General features: G+C 43.9%; 1 protein-coding gene across 1 annotated transcript in view; it reads right to left on the reverse strand.

Annotated features, from left to right (window-relative positions):
• The window catches only part of adgrd1 (adhesion G protein-coupled receptor D1), a 28,088-nt gene that overhangs the window by 1,820 nt on the left and 5,791 nt on the right, over positions 1-20,477 (reverse strand). The window contains exons 7-24 of the mRNA XM_083673357.1: positions 19,615-19,682; positions 18,854-19,015; positions 18,617-18,667; positions 18,014-18,137; positions 17,540-17,647; positions 15,727-15,802; positions 14,475-14,616; positions 5,934-6,007; positions 5,103-5,226; positions 3,192-3,295; positions 2,905-3,016; positions 2,565-2,718; positions 1,671-1,737; positions 994-1,060; positions 750-841; positions 498-624; positions 253-294; positions 36-128 (exon numbers count right to left, since the gene is read on the reverse strand). Of these exons, the coding sequence (XP_083529483.1) occupies positions 36-128; positions 253-294; positions 498-624; positions 750-841; positions 994-1,060; positions 1,671-1,737; positions 2,565-2,718; positions 2,905-3,016; positions 3,192-3,295; positions 5,103-5,226; positions 5,934-6,007; positions 14,475-14,616; positions 15,727-15,802; positions 17,540-17,647; positions 18,014-18,137; positions 18,617-18,667; positions 18,854-19,015; positions 19,615-19,682 (1,787 nt within the window). The remainder of the gene's footprint in view (positions 1-35; positions 129-252; positions 295-497; positions 625-749; positions 842-993; positions 1,061-1,670; positions 1,738-2,564; positions 2,719-2,904; positions 3,017-3,191; positions 3,296-5,102; positions 5,227-5,933; positions 6,008-14,474; positions 14,617-15,726; positions 15,803-17,539; positions 17,648-18,013; positions 18,138-18,616; positions 18,668-18,853; positions 19,016-19,614; positions 19,683-20,477) is intronic.

Here is a 20,477-nt window from a genome sequence, read left to right on the forward strand (position 1 = left end):
TGTGAATCCCCATAGCCCTCCCTGTTGGTACTCACAACATCAGAGTTGAAGGGTTTCACATTGATGTTGCGAATTGAGCTGCTGGTAAGAGACCACACCTTGGTTTTGTGCTTGAAAGCAGCCCTGACCTACAGCAATAAAGCACAACTATGAGTAAAGGTATGATGACAATGATGACAGATTCAAGGCCAACTGAGTCCCCTAAAAATCTGAACACAAACAGAAACAAACAATATTTGGAGTGCACCTTACCTCAGAGTTGAGAAGACAATGAAACAGGAAGACAAAGAATCCCTTTAAAAAAGAGAGACCCACATGTCAGATTGCAGTCAATTACATTGAAATGTAAAACAAATTGTTACCCATCATACAAAATCACTATTCTTCCAACACAATATGTGACATTTGCTCTCCTTTCCACATCAGCGCAAGCTGTTTAATGCCACCCAATATGTTTTGCAGGTTGGACTCAATCATCCAAAACAAGATGAACTAACCTGTAATGAGTTGAACACAGCAAACATGTAGAGGAAAAGAAGGGAGTGAGTGTTGAAGGCCAGTACCCCAAAGATCCAGGAGATGCCCAGAATAGGCAGGAGCACAGCCACTGCTTTTGCAGTCAGCCTACTCATATACAGAGACACAGACAAAATATCAACATGTTAGAACTGAGAACATGAGACAACCTGTCCAGATTTGGATAGCATGGTAATGGTGACGGTTTTAGCACAGAGATGAGAGTGACTCACTTGACTGCGTTGGCATCTCCATGAACTTTGTAATTCTCTGCACTGATCCGAGATATTATCCTGGTCACAGATATAAGAATGCCAATATTCACCTAGAAGGAGAAAATAGCACACATCAATGTAAAATATGACCATATTCAATTATGCGCAAAACAGATACAGCTAAGGTGATTGATATTGCATTCAGCGGTTAAGCAGGGGAATCTGTTGTAAACATGGATGCTGATTGATTGAGTTCTCTCACCACAATGACAAACAGTGCTGGTGCCACAAATGCCCAGATGGCCCCGTTCTTCAAAGACAGCCAACAGCTAAGTGAGGGAGAAGAGAGAGAGACAAGTCATTAGATGACTCTCACATTGTGCTCTCCATCTCTGTTTTCTCTGTTGGTGCAAAATAACCACATCTAGATATGCCATTTCCTACTATTGCGGCAGGTAGCCTAGAGGTTAGAGAGGCTGGCCAGCATTCGGGAGGTCGCTGGTTTGATCCCCACTCTAGGAGGGAGATGGATGTGAGCTGTTAACTGGAAGGTTACTGGCACCATATCTAAGGCTCCTACCACTGCCGTTGTGCCCTTGAGCAAGGCACTTAACCCCTAACTGTTCCAGGTGCGCCGAATATGGCTGACCCTGTGCCCAGAGCTCTGTTCTCCCTTGGGGGTGTGCATGTTTGTTGTCTCAGAGGGGGTGTGTGTGCAGTGCGTGTGTGTTGTCTTGGGGGGGTGCATGTATCAAATTCCTACAATTGATGAAAATTGATTGCATGGCCAAATAAAGAGTCTTCTTCTTCTTCTACAGTATTTCCCTTATTGTATTGCCTCTTTCATGGTGTCTTTGTAGGTCTTAACCCTACAAAGTGTCACAGAGTGGTTTTTCACTCATCCAGGTAGGGGTGTGCTGACTCAGCTACTGTACTCACTTATCAACCTCTCCGTAGCTGTCGAGGGCTGATGTCATGGACACCACACAAATCACCAGAGGAGAACCTGAGAAGACAGTGGATGTGTTAGTCACATAGCAGTCAGAGAAGCAGGGTTTCCTAAAACACAAGAAGCCTAAAAAAAGAGTTTCAGTAACACACAGTAGAGGAGTCCTAATAATATCCGTTATGAGAACATTTTTAAGTCCCCTAAAAAATGGGTTCTACTCGTTGCTTTCATCTGTTCAATGTTTTAATGACTTGTTGAGTCCAGAGAAAAATCCCGACTTTCACAGCACAGCACAATTACGCTGTTAAGAGGAAATTAGCCTTTATTAGGTCAAGAGCCTTTTTTCACAGCTAATAACAGGAGCTACATTTATATTACAAAATGACTGTTTTTTTCACTAATATGTCCTATCATCTATAATTCTAGCTGCTGTCCAAGTCCAAGACACTTAATTTGCAGTTGGCCACAAAATGTAAAATCACTCCGGCCAAAAACATAGGAAATGATAAAAATGGGATCTTATTTCCAATAATTACTCCAGCATGTGAAGGAGAGGCTGTGTTTCCCAGGCAGCCAAACAGCACATTCTCCTGTCTGTCCACTGGCCCCAAAAGTCAGTCAGGAGTCTCAAGGCCAAGATAGAGGTCTGCTAAAAACAGACCTAGAACGTCCACTGAGTTTGATTTAGAATGTTGACATTTTAGTTGACGATTTTATTTTGAGATATACAGTATTTTAGTCACGGCAGTTGACATGTGGCTTTACAGCGGGTGTAAATAGAAAAGCAGATGCCTGTTTGATCAACATAAAAAACATACAGTACAGTATGTGGGTCAATGAGACAGGTGTGGTGTAAATAGTATTACTAAAGTGACTAAACCTACCCCAGCCAATCCCGTAGTAGTAGAAATGCTTGCTGCCCTCTGAACCGAAGACCTTGATGACCATGCTGTAGAGGTGGAGACCCTCCACCAGCATCCAGGCAAACGCACTCAGGAAGAAGAAGTGCAGCAGGACAGCCATCACTTTACAGGGCAGCTGAGACAGGAGAGGAGGGGGCCAAAGGTCATAACAGCTCAACATCAGGGCACGGCATATTATACCTCATCGTCATTATCATCCTCATTCTCATCCTCATCCTCATCCTCATCCTCATCCTCATCCTCATCCTCATCATAGCTGCCGTTAATTAGTTCTAGCCCATGAGGAATTCTAGGTTCTTACCGTTCCCGGGTCGAAGCGAGAGCTGATGAGCAACAGGATCTCTGCCACCAGGATGGCAAAGGACAGGTTGGCATGGATGTGGTAGCGCTGGTTACGAATGGTGCTCACTGACCTGCATGGCAACAGATGGAGAAAAATATGGAATATTATAGGAAATGCTTTACACAATGTATTACACAATAAACAATTCATCTGTCAAAGTTAATTTAAATAGAAAAGGCAGTATAACTCATATAACTAAAGAATTTAGTTATAAACAATAATCGTTATTACTGTGGGATACTCACGACAGGATTGCAAAGGTTACCAGTGTGATGGTCAGACAGAAGATGGATACGGAGCAGCCAATGTAACCAATGGTGGACAGCGCCACCCGGTGGGCATTGGTGAGCTGTGCACAGGACAGAAACACATCACAAATTATGCTAAATACAGTAGCAGCACATCAATAATACTGTTTATACACACAAGTTGGATGTCACATGAGAATGTGTTTGTAATCGGGAAGATTAACATAAAAAGGCATCTGATTTGAGATGCAGCACTGAATACAGTATTGGTGCAAGAATATAAAGATGAATGAAAGTCCATTTTAAACAAAAGTGATTTTGTTGATTGATTCTCAGAGGACACAATATTTGAAAAGCAGATCACAGGTGAACTATGAACCAACGTTGCCCTCTATAGGACGTTTAAGGTAGGTGACATTCTAAAACCTCTGAATTATTTCTGAAGCACAGCTCTACCTAATAACCCTGATCATGCCACTTTTGGGAGGTTATTTTATTGTTGTTTTATGGAATGGCTAGCTTCCACGGAAGGAAGTGATTCCATTGGCGTCTGACCTCCCCAGTACTATGAGTCCTCCATCCAACCTCCCTGGCCAGGTTCAGCCAGTAGAGTGATAGGGTTTTACAGGGAGCTGTGTTCATATGGAGTGACTTGTTACTGTTCTCTCTAGAGGACTTCTGTGCTGGACTGGGCATGACTTTGCCACCATAGTAAAACTACTTTAGCATAGCACAACTCCTAGTAAAGTCAATACAAAATTGCCCCTGAACCTTTGCAGCCTAAGGTGTACTCACAAACCAAGCTAAAAGTACGTATTTCTAGTCCATGACAGTTGTATGACTGTTGCTCCATATACTCATGCATTGAAATGTAGAAATGTTCACATGCAAGATAAGCCTTGTCACAGCAGCTAAGAATAGACACATTGTTAATTGTGTCATTTATGCCTGCGTGTGTGTAAGTGTTTGTGTGTGCCCATGTCTGTGCCACACACTGATGTTTTTTGAGAGGAGGTTTATTTTGAGAGTTTGGGTTTGATTCTCCATTAACTCCAGTGCAGTGCCTTGTCATTAGGACAACCGAGAGATCGCAGCTCTCCAGAATAGGGATGCGTGGGATGTTCCCCACAGCTGAGGGATGAGGCAGGCCACTAATTAGAGACTAACTGGAGGAAATTATAGCATCAAGGAGAGGACTGCTGAAATACACTGGGCATCTGAGTAGAGAAGATGGTTTTCCTCTGCTATTTATGGAATCTAGTCAAGCCACCACACACTCACTGAGTGAATATGCCTGGCAATTGGATAACAGAGGAGGGGTGAAGGATTCAACACACATTTTGGATGGTCTTTGACCTCCCATTGCTGACAGTTCTATCTTTGATAGAACAATGTCTGTATGTTGATGTACTGTTATTGCTATTTGGACTGTATGCCAGCTTGGGATGGGTTTGTTTACCAATAATAGGCTTTCCAGTATTGAGCACAGAGAGGATGACTGTGGTCTTCACAGTGTGACTTTATAATTACTGTGGTCAGTGTGGTAATCTGGGGTTGTGTGTGTCTATTGCAATAAGGAAGGTATTGTATAATTCCTGAGCTAAAGTGACTGTGGTCTCTAAGGCATGGACCATTGGCCTATGTCGGGACCTGAAGGAACCACACTTCATCATGGTAGTCCACAGCAGTTCCCTATTAAACCACGAGTGAAACCAAAGGTTTCTACTCTGAAGGTCTACCCATAAATGACCGTCAGGAGAGGAATGCTCGAACCTCTGAATGGTCGGGTTTGCTGTATGGTGCACCACTGCCACCTGTCCAAATACACTCCCATATATAAAGTAGTGTACTGACAGATCAACAGGGACAAAGAGAGGACACTCAACATACAACACTTGAGGCTCTTACCTTGATTGGCACCACCTGCATGAGGATGGCAAAGTTGGTGAGGTGGTTACACAGACACACAGAGTAGGACATGTTGCCCCCAGACCGCACACAGCCCTCATTGGACCACACACCCTCCTTTGAACTGATGGAGAACAGAAACAGAGAGGGGCCAGTCAGGGAGAACACAGAGAAAAGCACAAACAGACACATGGAGCTCAGATAAAGATCCAGACAGACACAGAGACACGGCTATCATCAAAGCCAACATAAAGACGATGACACACATTAGGAATATTTGTGACTAAATTAGTTTGCGGGAGGCATTTTCTTGAATTTGATGTCTTAACAGTACTGCCAAATATTTCACATTTTTCAATGAACCACAAGGCAAAGGGGAGAAGGGAGAGGAAGCATATGAGTCCAACTAAAACACCCAAAACATTAAAAGTGATTTATAGTTTTCAAAAAGTCAAAACATTGGTTCCTCTTATCAGATGTCAGTGTTTTTACAGAAGGTTGCTGCACTCCCTTGCTCAAGATATATACAGTCAGTTGGATCATATACTATCCCCCCTTATATGAGGAAATGGCAGAAGGAATAGTTAAAGATTTTGACTATAACCCAGACATTGAAATATGACTCACGCTTAATCCACATCAAGGATGTTTTCCTTAGGAGAACACATTATAGTAAAGCTCTTAACCGGCAAACTAATACAGTATGGTAATACAATCTCCTCCCTGGGATTCCAAATATCCATGTAGAGTTGTTATGCTTATGCTTTCTTTTGTTATTACATTGACATCATTTTACACACAAATCTATGTCTGTCATCAATGGGGACCCACCTGTAATCAAGGAACGCACAGTAGAGAAACACGTTGTTGCTCTGGTTTAAGGCTTGGTCTTGCTGGTCTTTGTTCTGAGAAATAGAAAACATTCTCATTTTTATTTCACAGTTGCCACTGTACTTCTCATTGCTTCATTGTGAAAGACGGTCATCCCATATTTTCTGGACAGAATTGAGTTGCGGCATCACGATCAACTTCATGACATGAAGGTTTGATGGCCAACATTGGCTTTTAGTTTGTCCCCATAACTCTGACAACCTGTTAGGGAAATGCATGTTAATCATGTGGAGGGCATGGAATCCTCTGGATCCAAATGAGCAGCTCTCTCCCGCTTTCCGTGACTCCAGTTGGCTTCCCCTTCATCCATAAGCTTAACAAGACCATTAGAGCTGCCTCTATGCTTTCCAAAAATAGACCTCTCTTTGGATTTGGAAGAATGAACCAAGTCGTTGCTTTTGTTTCTGAAGTACAATAACAATGCTCAACTGGTGCTGCCCGCGAGGCCAATAAACATCTAAAGAAGACATAAGCTTAACTAGCTAGAACATAACAAAGGAGAAAGCGAGGCCCGCGCTCAGCAAAGGTGATTATTACATTGACTGAGACTCCCTACTGTCTTAAAGGGTTTTATTTGATTACAACTCACTTTTTCCATGTAATTCCTTAAATGAGATTTGGAGTCCCCTTGAGACGGTGAGCTAATGGTTAAAGAGGAGGAATGCTGTAATTAGGGCTTGGCCCTGGTTTCAGGTTAAACCCCTGCTTCATCCAATCTGTCCTCAACAGAAAACAAAGCTCTCATAGGCTGGTGGGGTGTACGTCGAGAGCAGACCCGCCTCTCCTTATTCCCTGGGCCACAATAGCGACATTGGATAAAACGCTAAGATGAATTGTCTCTATTTCCTTCTGGAAGAAGTGAGAGTGAGAAGGAGAGTGAAACTGACAGTGTTTCCTGGCCCCTCCGTAGGCTACGTATTATGTTATTCTGTCAGGTATAGCCAAAAATGGTGACTTCATTGTGTAACATATGATAATTGTAACTTACTCCACACATGCAGTTTGTACCATACTGTACTCACCCTGTATGGACCAGTGTGTTGCTCACCTACAGACTGTGCAGTTGAAAGGGCTGTGATGCGTTAAGGTTCAGGACTGTACAAAGACAGTTCAGAGAGCACCACACATGGACCCCATCATCGTGGGCAAGCGGCTGTCTTTAAAGAGGTGCTAGAGCCCCTCTGGGTGAGTTTACAGGGCCCTGTGGGGTTTAATAACTCACAGTCTCTTGTTGGGTATAAATGAAAGCAGATGGGTGAGGTATAACTAGGATCCATTCATAGCAGAGAGGAGGAGAAAGTACATTTGCACACAGCAAACCCTCAGTCTTGAAACATTTTTTTTTCTCCACTATCACTGAAACTTTGTAGTCATTATGTTACTGAAGGGAGACTCATTATCCTCATTCTGTTGATACTGCGAGGGAGAATGTCACAAACTCTGACAAAGAACAGATCCAAACTGAAAAGCACACTGACAAACAGCCATTCCCAGCTGTGAGAAGTGGTGCTTAGCCCAACACTCCCTGTAGTGAACCAGTGGTCCTGACATGTCCAGTCTGTATTTTTCTTTTGAGCTGATATGAGAGGAGAGTGATGGAGATCTGAAAGTCACTCCTCAGTGTTAGAATGCACACAAATCTGGCTATGGTGTGTGTTTGTGTGTGTTTGTGTGTGTGTGTGTGTGTGTGTGCGTGCGTGCGTGCGTGCGTGCGTGTGTGTGTGTGTGTGTGTGTGTGTGTGTGTGTGTGTGTGTGTGTGTGTGTGTGTGCGTGTGTGTGTGTGCCGCTGCTCCCCTGTGCCCCGAGGCCTCTCTGTCTGCCAGGGAAGACTGGACCGCTCCAGCACTTTATTAACAACAGAGGGCCAGCAACACACAGCCTTGGAAATCACTTCTAACCTCATAAGAGAAAGAGAGAGAGAGAGAGAGAATGAGAGGGAATAATGGATAGAGGAAAAGAGGCAGAAAGTAATAGAAGGCCAGAAAGAAGGGAGATAGTGAATGACAAGAGGGAGAGAGACACAGCACAGATAGAGGTAAGAAGCAGTGCCTCTCCCACTCCTCAGAGACCATTAAATCAGTAGTGAAGTAATCTGTCTTTCTCCACTCTATCAATCCACTCCATCAAAGTCAATGACAGGGCTCATAGAGTATGGATCAAGACTCAGGTGTAGTAAATCCTATGCACGGAACAGCTCACTGGGGACCAGAGTGATTATGAAACTTTTTAGGGGCGAACGGGGTAGTTGTCAGCTGCTATGACATCATCACTACACGCCTACCATGTGGCAGTATGTTGCGTAACAACATTTGGGGGAGATTCTGAGCCTTGTGCTTCAGGGATGAGTGGCATATGCTGGTGATTAACGACCCCACCCTGCCCCATCCTCTCCTAAGCCCCCCCCCCCCCCCCCATCTGTCGTCATGGTGCAAGAATGGCCTTCAATGTCTACACTGCCAACAAGAGAAAACACTGGTGGCAGTCTGATATGTCTATTCTTGTAATTCAAAACAAATGTGGTGCCTTTTGTGGTTAACGTCAATGTTAAGCTTGATGGTTATGAATACAATCTCAGAATATCCACGGATTGACAAAATGATGAGGGAAAAATCGTATCACACACACACACCATCTGCATATAAGCGCTACATGACATACCCGGCAATTTCTGTAAACTGTAGCTCCTCTCTGCGTTTCAGACCTCCCATGATTGCCCAGAGTGAGATGCCAGAGTGGGACGCCAAGCCCTCTCTGTGGTTGATCTAACTTCACCAAGCACTGACAGGATGGATACGCCTTCTTCAAATCCCAAGACAGCAGCCTATTCCAAGCCAAATTGAATCTCAGCTCTTGACAGCTGGTTCTCAAGCAAGGCGTACAAGTCGAAGAAAGGGAGATGGAGGTTGGTGTCTTGTGGCCTCTCGGTGTAGGTTTCAATGTACTGATCCACTGACATAGGATAGGTAGGAAAACATACTGTGTGACAACCACGAGACACGTAACCCCTTCATCAAAACCCCACCAACTCATACCCACCGCTCTGATACAAATCCAAGCAGGACCACACTACTTAGATTCATATCCTCTCTACAGCCAAACACTGAACTCACACACCACACTGACGCACATTCTCTGGGCTGGCAATGTCTGCCTGTAGTAAGGCCTATTTCAAGCGCAATGAACTCTAAATAAAGATTGTGGTCGCTTTAAATTTAAAAGCGCTTCAAATCGCCCCCAAAAGAAAACAATGAATGAAAAAACAAAAGTGAGCTCTACGCTTTCGTTTTACCCTCGCGTTACGACATTCTAATTGAAGACTTAAGGAGAGACAGGGTGTCATTTAGAATGTTCACTCTGAGATGTGTGTGGGACAGATATTATCTCTCCACCACTGAAAAGTGTCTGTCTCCCTAACAGCACAACTGTCTACAGAGACCATGAGAGCATTGGAACTCAACCTCATCCTATACACTTCAAACAAAGCAATGACAAACTGCCTTTGTTGCCTTGGTGTTGGATTGTGAGTATAACAAGACATGGTATCAGCTAAATAGCGTGTCTGGTTCCATTATATAACACTTTTAAAAGTGCAAACATATGCATAGCCCTGCGGTGAAATAGACTAGTTAAAATTAGCCACGAAAGGAAACACTTCGTTGCTCTGCAGTATGTCTGGGACAGGTACTAAGAGGTGAAATGAAACACTATGCAGGCCAGCAGCCTCAAAGGACCACAGCCCACAGCATACAGCACAGCAGGTTTAGCATCACCGCAGAGCGCTAGTGACACACACACTGACCTGGGATCTGTTAACAGACTCTCTTAGATTGGGATCCACTTTGAAACGGTAGGTCTAGACTAATCCCAGGACAGTTACTGTAGGGCTTAGGAAACAGCAAATGTTGCTACAAGCTCTGCAAGTGGTGTCACACGCACACGCACACGCACACACACACACACACACACACACACACACACACACACACACACACACACATTTAAACCATGTGGAACAACATTCTGAGCAAAGCTGGACAACATAACTGGTCCTAAGTGAGGTCATGATGTCAGGGGAAATGCAACAAGACTCGCAGCTGTGGCTGAAAGCTCAGCCTCCAAGGTGGACGCCGAAAACAACTATGTAAGTGTTGATAGGCGTGAAGGGTGTGAAGAAAAATGAGGCCAATTAAACACGGGTTGCAATTTTGTTTTTGATATGATGAGATATGCTAGTCTCACAGGATCATTCAAATTATACTGCAATAGCCTTGGTAGCAAAATATAAACACGTCATAGATTGGGAAAATGTTGCATACTGTGTACTAGGAAGGATTTGGATTTGATTTTCTCAGATTTTTCAAACTTGGGTCCTAATGCTGGAATAGAATACATTTCACTACATCACTAATATTGACAGCACACTCAAACATAGTGGCATTTTTGGAGTTGTGTGAATATGGCATATCACGTAACAGCAGCTCCATCTCATTAACCTTTGCTCCAGAAAATTAAAAGGAAGTTCCATTTTGTTTAGGGAGAGTGGAGAGATGGAGAGAGAGAAAGAGAGCGAGAGTGAGAGAGAGAGAGAGAGAGAAATAGAGAAAGAGAGTGAGAGAGACCCTCAATGCAAAGCTCCTGGCAAGAGGAGAAAAGCAATAGCCAGACCTCCATCTGTGATTGATCAGTGTGCTGGCCCAAATGTGTGTGTGTGTGTGTGTGTGTGTGTGTGTGTGTGTGTGTGTGTGTGTGTGTGTGTGGGTGTGTGTGTATGCATGCATACGTGTATGTGTGTATGTGTGTGTGTGTGTGTGTGTGTGTGTGTGTGTGTGTCTATGTGTGTGAGAGAGAGAGAGAGAGAGAGAGAGAGAGAGAGAGAGAGAGAGAGAGAGAGAGAGAGAGAGAGAGAGAGAGAGAGAGAGAGAGAGACTTCGCCCACACAATTTAGGTTGGGTGTGTGCTGCGAGTTATAAAAAGACTGGCCACAAAGACTGCTTATTATTGTGGCAGAAGGAACTGATACCAGCATTGGCTTACGTGTTTCAAAAAGATTGGGAATCTGAGCTTTAACAAAGTTTCTGTAGGTTCATTTCCCAGTTGTTGATTAATTAATCCACTATTTTCCAAGCTTACTTGAAAGCTCCTACAAGTCGACTCGACGTATTCGTTACCACTTGCCCGCCCTCCACACCTCCTGCCCAAACACTCCCTCCTCCCTCCATCCCCGTTTTATTTTGATTTATAGAGCATAGATGGACATACCAAAATACTATCAATCACCCAAAAATATCTACGAAGATCAGTCAGCATGAAAAAAGAGCTTTCACTCCAGCACCTGATGAACGGATGCCTGCATTCTGAATGCCTGGGTCAGTTCTGTGAGGGAAAGACAGAGGCCACCATCACTCCTACAATACACCCTCTTCATTCCACCGCTCCCCACAGCCCTCCTTATGGAGCCGCCTCTATAACACACACAGCTTTACTGGCCTGTAAAGTCAAGTCCTGCCTGTCAAAAGCTTTTTTTTTAATCCTTTCAATTTTGACACTAAGCAACACCGACATTCCTTGTGAAATCACTCTTTCCATTTCTTCACCCTCATACCATCAGTGTGATGCTTTGAGAGAGGAGGAGGAGGACGAGGAGAGGAAGGAGGTGGGGCAGCAGTTTTTTTTTTTTTTTTGTGTATTAATGTTTAACTACAGACCCCAGTGCCCCCCTCGCCTGTCTGCTGGCCCTCCCACGCCAAACCCACGTCGGACAGGAGTCATAAATCACTGCCGGAGCCAGGACCCAATCAGCACCACGCCAGAATGGCGTGAGAAAGCTAGCGGGCCTCCGGCAGACCTGATAACACCTTTGTTGTGTATGGGATCTGCTCCCCACAACCCTGCTGGCGTCACCTTGGCCTGGTACTGATACAGCAGGGCCAGTCAGCTGTGGAATGACATGACCTCGCTAGATGTTTAGTGAAGCTCTGAGCTCAGAGGTTATCAATCACCCAGGCAAGGCCACAGTCACTGGCCATATGTGTTTGACCTCCCCCTGTCAATGGTTCTAATAGCCACAAAAACAGGCCCATTATAGGCCATCACAGACCGTGACACCTTCAATACATTCACTCATGTTAGATGACCTGCAGCTGCAGCAAAAAGGTTCATTTCATTGTTTAGTTTTTTTTTTTCTGGTGGTAAGGCAGGTGTCCTGAAGGAGATGGATGGGCAAGGGTAGCGACGTTGCATATCTACTGGGCACTAAATGACTGTTTGGTTCTACTACAGTGTTAGCAAAACACAGGATCTGTTGTAACCATGGCACCATGAACAGAGCTAAGAAATATGGGGGAGCTGACAGGACTATGCTGCTGACACAGTTCCCCCTCTCAGGCTTTAATCAAGTGACTGGGTGTCTCTCTCCTCTCTATCTGGAGCTCTGGGAGAACAGAAGGGTCAATCACAAATCACTTAGTCCAGAGTGGTGGAGCAGCACCACAGGAGGCCATGTTGGGAGTGGACTTGAACAAGCGGTAAATAGTGACATGAACAATGACGGGAAAGGTCTTCTACTGTTCCACATACTGTGTGAGAAGTTCTCCCTCTCTCCAATTTTGGAGCGTGATAAGTATCCACCAGCTCCTAAAGACATAAACATTCCAAAAATAGTCAGACACTTTTTTGGGCCAAATCTTTCCACCGGCCCACAACAGACCAGTAACAGCATGTTGACCGGTCACAGCCAAAAGTAACGTGTGTGGTATGCCATTTCTAAATATAAGTCTTCGTTAGTCTACGCCTTATGTAAGTTGGAGGTGTGCTGGTGCAAAAGGTGCCAAACTAAATCACATATTTGACACATTTGTAATTCATCACTAAAAGAATTCGGCACAGAACTCATACTGATGACAATGAAGGTTAGGTCCAATCTAGTCTTATTACAAGACAGGGAGAAGATTGTTGGTGGTGGTGGACATTTCTGTAATTGATTTATTTGACCTTATTTGAAATTCCCATTTGAAATGGAAACACCTCGAATCAACATGTGGCAGTACTGGAAATCATCTCCAGCACTTCATAACAGCGGAGAAACTCGCCTCTTCCATGGTGTCTGCTAAAACAAACACAGTAATCATTGTCACAGGAACCAGGCCAGATAATTGCAACATAAACATTTTTTTCACTGGGGAAAATGGAGGCAAACAAAGCCCATTGCCATGGTTTCACAAAGCAGCATGGTTTTCATTTGTGCTCTTAAGAGAGAGGGAAGAAAAAAACACCTTTGATGGTGATTCACTTTAATAGCAAGTGAATATTTTCAAATGAGCAGCTCACATGGCAGGGAAAGCACTTTCTCTAGAAGTGAAATGGACTGCTTACGTAAGCTGTTTTTTGTATAATTTATTGGAAAACTTCATATTCGATGATAACTTGTGAGATCATTTTGTCCCTACAGAACTTTTAAGCAGTGGAGGCTGGTGGAGGTAGAAATCAGAGGATGGGCTCATTGTAATGCATGGAATGGAATGAGGAATGGTATCAAACTAAGTGTAATGCTTGCAATGGAATGAGGAATGGTATCAAACACATGTGATACCATTCCTCATTCCATTCCATGCATTACAATGAGCGTGTCCTCTGATTTCTACCTCTACCAGCCTCTCCGGCTTTTGAGCGATAACAAAACAGTGAGCTGAATAAGGTGAATGGGATGACTTGGACATTTGTGTGCTGTGTGTTGTAGTTAGCAGAGAGCTCTATGGATGTACAGCTCTCCCTTGCATTTCTGAATAAAGGAAGGTACAAATGCCATACACGCTTTATAAGTTCACTTTTATAATGGGTTTCAAATGCATTTCCCATGGAAAACTGGCAACACTTCCTTAACTAACTCCCAACCACAAAGCAGAGGCAAAAAAAATAATAATGTTGTTGTTCATAAAGTCAAATTATCGTTCCTTTCACAGGGCCCAAAGCCATGCAGTTCAAATGTCCATAATCCCTATTCTTTTGGGATGCTTTGTTAAGGAAAATAAAGGGTTTGGGACTTATGAGAACTGAAATATATTTCCTCCTTTGTACAAACTTTATGGTCCTCTGTCCACAGCTCATTTAAACACAAGGGAAGGCGGTTACAAAAAAAGGTTGATGTTTTTCTTGAAATGGACAACACATACAGTAGAGTGATCTGAATGCTTTAACGAAGGCCACTCCCTTCCTCCTTCTGATAAGCCAAGTGTCCCACACCCAACCACCGTTCTGCTCACTTCTGGAAAACTAGAGTCAAACAGTTTCCCAACATGATTGAACAGAGGAGGAGTTTCCTGATTCCACGATAAATGGTGATCAATTGACATAAGTGGTAGACTGCCGACCTCCTGGGGTGGTGGGGTGGTGTGTGTGTGTGTGTGCGCGCGTGTGTGTGTGTGTGTGTGTAAGTGTGTGTGTGTGTGTGTGTGTGTGTGTGTGTGTTGAGGGTGCACTCTTACCAGGACGTGTGTGAGGACGATCTTGATGAGCGGTGCTCCAGAGAGGTTGACTGACAGGGCCGGTGAGGGCTCCACCTTCAGTGAGATGAGGAAACTGGCCACCTGGATCTTATGGTCTTTGAAATCCACCGCCTCGTTGATCCTGAGAGAGAGAGAGAGAGGGATGATCTGTCAGTCTAGCACCAATCAGAGCTAATATTTTATCTCCACACAAGTGTCACATCGAGCTCAGAACAGTAGCATGGGAGTGTGACTTTGATACATCTGTCATGTCATAAATAATAGTGACAACACAGCATCACGTCAGGAGTCCACAGGTAAGTGGTGGCAGGTTGTGGAGCATCAACACCCTCCTATCATGATACAGAGGGATATTCTCACTCAGTGATTATTAAGGCGCATCCATCATGAACTAACTGCATCATCTAACACAAAGTGAATACGCCTTATAAAATGGTGACAGACACAAGTATGTCCTCATCAACAACAACAACCAGTAACTTCTACCATTAATATCCAATTTTAAAAGCAAAAGATGACTCTCCCCCACAGTCTCACTGTTATTCAATTCAAAGTCATGCAATAAATAAACACCACAGCGTTATCATAACAAGTCTTCTCTAGTGATGTTAAGAAGGATGGAGAGGTCAAATGTATCAGTGTAGTTAATGTGGGGGTGTATCAGTCAGTGGAGGTTAAGTGGTGAGATGAGAGATAGCCAGGCACACTGATAAGGATTGGCTTCAGGCACGATCCGTTCTGGAGCACAGGAAACAGGGGCGCCACGGTGCCAGGGGACCTGAGCTTACACACAGGAAGTGCTTCTGGGAGCACTAAGTGTCGTACTATCTCTTAGATCCTCAGAGAGAAGACTGTGTTTTTCTGAATGGCGGTAATTCTTAATTGCACTGTACGGGAAACTATTTTGTTTATTGAGTACTTTTCTGACTAGTCTCATTCCAAATAGATGAATCAACTGAAAATATATCAAAGACAGTCTTTTCTGTACTGCATTTAGCTGCAAATGAGACTATACTTTTTGCAAGCACTAAACCAACTTTAAATAGTGGGTTTAAAGTGTACTTTCATCTAGAAAACCTTATGCTTCACAAGTAAGTATCCCATCATCATTCCACAGACAGCATGCAGGGTAGGTTGAAGGATTGGTTGGGACTTCTAAGGTTTCGAATCATTTCAAGTCATGTTTTACTGCGTGTGATGATCAGGTCTTTTGAAGCCGTCACCCACTTACCTGGTCCTGATTGGGCTGATCTCTTTGTAGTAGTTGTGCATGTTGTGGTAGAAGAGGCCTACGATGGTGGTTTGAGCTAAAGGGGATGGACAGAGGAAGTGGAGAGAGTGGTCAGAGGTGAAACACATCGGCGTAGGACTGGGAATGTGATGAGGTGCTGCTAAAATGCCCACAGGGAGGGGAAGTTAATTAACGCGGCCTCGCTGCCTCAGGTTGCCACTGACAGACTAATGGGAGAGCTGCGTGCTCACACACGGGTGAGAGAGAGAGGGAAGGGGGGCCACAGATCATGTGTGTGTTGGGAAATGATGCGAGTCACAGTGCCATGACTTAAACACTACAGCAGGAGGTCTGGAACTGTGCCCCCCCCCCCCCTTCCTCCGCACTGAGCCCACCACCTAGTCCAGTCCCCACCACCATTAAGATAAACAATGACAACTAGGGCAAGATCTATAATTCTTGATTGCCTCATTCCCTTGTTACGGGGAAATCAAATCAAATGAACAGAGTATAAAGACAAATACTGGTCTCAAAGCTTTATCATATCTGAGTTGAAACTAATCTGAATTCACCGGACAACTGCAATGAATTTTGAATCCCAAAAATGCTCTTTTGACTGTGAGCATAATACCCCCACAAGGTCTTTGTAGAGATCAGTTGGTGGCCTGTTAGTCTACAACTTTCTTAGTAAAGAAAAGAAATAAATTCAAATGGCATAATCCATCTGCATTTTTTTATAAAGTCTTGGAAGCAGCTCAAAAATCTCTTATCTATAATACTTTCTCTGTACTTAATTGGGGGTATAAAACCTTTCATACAGTAAGCCATGTGTCTGGCCCCATAAGTTAACTCAGTCTTGAGTGTAAGTTGCCAGCAGTAACATTCATATTCCATTACTGATAATGGTGTTTTAATAGATTATTAAAGTGGTTTATTTAAAATGTGAGTGTAGCAACGCAGTGCGTTTGGGGCCCAGGTGGAGCCAAGGGAATCTGACCCGAACACAAAGTCAAACAAACACGGTTTTAATACCTCCAGTAATTACTGCCTTCTCTTAGTTAGAGTGCCACGAAAAAGTGAGCTAAGTAAATAAATGAGTTCACTGTGTGAGTTGGAGGGCTCACTTTTTAATGGGAAGGTAAAGTGGATAAAAAAACTCTCTCTCACCCTCTCTCTGGCTGCCCTAAATGATATTCACACTGCCTGCATAAAAGTCATACTGTAGTGTAGCTGTACTTCAGTACTTTTAAGAATCCCAAGCAATCACAGTGCCTACTCTCCTGTACCTTCGGCTATGTTAAAGGTCTTTTTAATCTCATCATAATAAACTACTGGCCAATAACAAGAGCTTCCCAGTTGGGCAATCTTCTCTTGGCAGAAACACTGCAGAACTAATGGGCAGTATTTGTTCACATTCAAGCCAAGGAAGCTGCTTGCTCAGGAATAAGAGCCTGATACAGAAGGAGGATGAGCGCTTCATGCAGTACAGCAGTGTTATGTACACAACATTTGAGACAGAGAGAGAGAGAGAGAGAGAGAGAGAGGGAGAGAGAGAGAGAGAGAGAGAGAGAGAGAGAGAGGGAGAGAGAGAGGGAGAGAGAGAGAGAGGGAGAGAGAGAGAGAGAGAGAGAGAGAGAGAGAGAGAGAGAGAGAGAGAGAGAGAGAGAGAGAGATAAAAAAGCCACAGAGTTTGATGATGTAATTATGAGGGAGAGAGAGAGAGAGAGAGAGAGAGAGAGAGAGAGAGAGAGATAGAGACAGAGAGAGAGAGTGTGTGTGTAAAGAGTGAAGTGAAATAGATATAGACACTCACACTGCATGGTGAAAGCCTCCCCAGGCACTGAGATGTAGTTCTTCCCCTGCATGGGGAACCTGTAGTGTGGTAGATTGTAGTTTTGCGGGAACTTCATCAGAGAGTAGTCTGTGGGGTCAAAGGTTGAGAAGAGAGAGAACTATGAGTAATTAGCTCCACCAGGGGGATTCTGACTCAAGGCCAGCGGGTTTATTGTTATCTAGTGATTCATGGGCGGATCAAAGATTTGACTGGGCCCCTGAGAGAGAGACACAAGCAAGTCCACAGCTAAACAAAATATTATGCAAAAAGACGTCCCCCTAGACCGAGGGGGAGAGGGGTTGTTTGTAAAGAGCCATGGTTCACTCTGCTCTTCTGAGGACAGCAGAATACTTAGTTTGCCACACTATGGGAAACCCCTTCTTTCCTAACTGTGTCTTTTTAACATAGAGCTGGTGAGTCACCTCGTCAGGAGGGAATTGACAGAACACTGACCCGCTACATAGGACTTTCCACCCAGCGAGATGAGAGAGCGGGGGCTGGACTCCAGGTTGGACACCATGTGGTCCATCACTTTGTCCACTGTCTCAATCAGCCCACTGACCACAGGGGTAGACTGCTGTTGAAAACATTTTAGTCACTCCACAAAGATTCTGGACTCACAGATTTATATTCATCACAAATCCAGAAAAAAAAGAAAAAAAAGAAAAGTGAATGCATCCAAATACAGTAGTTACATTAATTAAGACAGTAATCAGATGATACAGTACACTGTATTCACTGGCCACTGACTTGATTTTGAAGTCTAATGTTCTCATGCACTAAGAACATCTGTTTCAGCTTGCTCATATGAAAACAAGCGTGCTTGTTCGGCATGTTCAGTGCACTCTAACCACAAACCCGCTCAAAATGTCTCTCTTTAGGCATTCCACGGTTCGCACATGGGAGAGTGTTGAGCTTGGGCCAGAATGAAAATATAGACGTGATCATATTGACAATTTGGTATTAAGTTTGACTGTAACCTCACATAAGCCTTGTTCCAATACTGTCCAATCATGACTTTAACTCTGTTGATGACGGCAGCATGAACTCACTTACCTCTGCCACCCCAGGAGAGGACAGCATTTCCTCCACGCTCTTGAGAAAAGCCTGGATGAGCCAAATGGACACCATTGGACTGTTACTTCATATTAGCCTACATGCGTGGACATACATGTATGTGTGTGTGTGTGTGTGTGTGTGTGTGTGTGTGTGTGTGTGTGTGTGTGTGTGTGTGTGAGTGTGTGAGTGTGTGTGTGTGTGTGTGTGTGTGTGTGTGTGTGTGTATGTGTTTACCTGGGTGAGGTTGTTAGCAGTGTCATGTGGGATGGTCTTGTTGGGCAGGCTGAAGGGCAGAGATTCGAGGAAGCCTAGCATGGGCATAGGAGCAGTCTCCTGGGAGCTGTGGATCTCCTCACTCAGCTTTGTGATGATGGGATGGGTCACATCTGTAGTTCTCTGAGGGGCAAAGCAACAGGCCTCAAACTGATTTTCCTCTCATCAGATACTGTCCAAGAGTGCTTGGGCCAATATACACAGGATGTTTTATGTGACCATTAGCCTGAATCTCTGAAACTCTTTCTTTGTACTGTAGGAGTCTGCTGTGAAAAGCGTTGTACTTTTCCAGCTTCATGCCCTACAGGGAGCCATTTTGTGTTGTGCTGAGCAGCTGTCTCTGCTTTCTGCTCTCTACGTCCTCAACGGCGTTTAATAAACAGAAGAGGTCCATTCACATGTGCTCTCAATATCCTTTTTTTTTTTTCTTCTTTTTTTAAATTCTTCAGCCATAAAGGAAAACAATGGTTCCATTTGAAATGAATTGTTTGTGTTTATGGCGGTTCAACCACCAGGCCTCCACCTCATTTCCTCAGAGCTGCTGTGTGTCTGCTCTAGTAGTAAAGTCAAACTCTAAACTATGCACTTTCTATGCATTGATGTTTGTGTGAGGCGTACGCAAGGACAACCCTGGGAAAATTGTCAGAATTTTTAACAATATCTCTGATACTGTAGTACCAGACAAGTCAAGATATGGGCAGAAAAATCAGCATCAAACTCACCGATGTTTGGGTCGTCGAGGAGACTTCTTGAGGGACGCTGGGTGTGGTGGGAAAAACCATAGCTTCACCTGGTTGGAGCAATATAAGAGACTTGTCAGAGACATTAACATCACACTTTATCTACAATAGCTAAATACAGTAGCATTTATGGAGGTCCAATCATTACCTGTTAGTGTTTCACATTGAACACTTTTTTTTTGTTTTATACATCAGACATTATTGAACACTTGTTCTCAGACATCATACAATCTCTATGCAACCTCTCCCCCAAGTCATCTTTGGCCACAAGATCATGACAAATGAATTGCGTAGGAGTTTATTCAGGACCAAAATATTCATGAACTGCAAGACATGCCTGATGATGGTTGGACCTACCTCAGAGAGGGATGGAAAGAAATAATGTGATATATACACTCACTGAGCACATGATTAGGAACACTATAGTAATACCTCCCTTTGCTCTCAAAACAGCCTCAATTCTTCGTGGCATTGATTCCACAAGATGTTGGAAACATTCCTTTGAGATTCTGGTCCATGATGACATGACTGCATCACGCATTTCCTGCAGATTTTTCAGGTGCACTTTCAAGCTGTGAATCTCCCGTTCTACCACATCCCAAGGGTGTTCTATTGGATTCAGATCCGGTGACTGGGAAGGCCACTGAAGAACACTGAACTCTTTGTCATGTTCATGAAACCAGTTTGAGACGACTTTTGCTTTGTAACATTGTGCATTATCATGCTGGAATTATTCATTAGAAGATGGGTAAATTGTGGCCATGAAGGGATACACATGGTCAGCAACAATACTCAAATAGGCTGTGGCATTCAAGTGATGATTGATTCGTATTAACAGGCCCAAA

Source organism: Argentina silus (assembly GCF_951799395.1).
Source record: "Argentina silus genome assembly, chromosome: 7".
In the NCBI taxonomy this organism is placed as follows: Eukaryota; Metazoa; Chordata; class Actinopteri; order Argentiniformes; family Argentinidae; genus Argentina; species Argentina silus.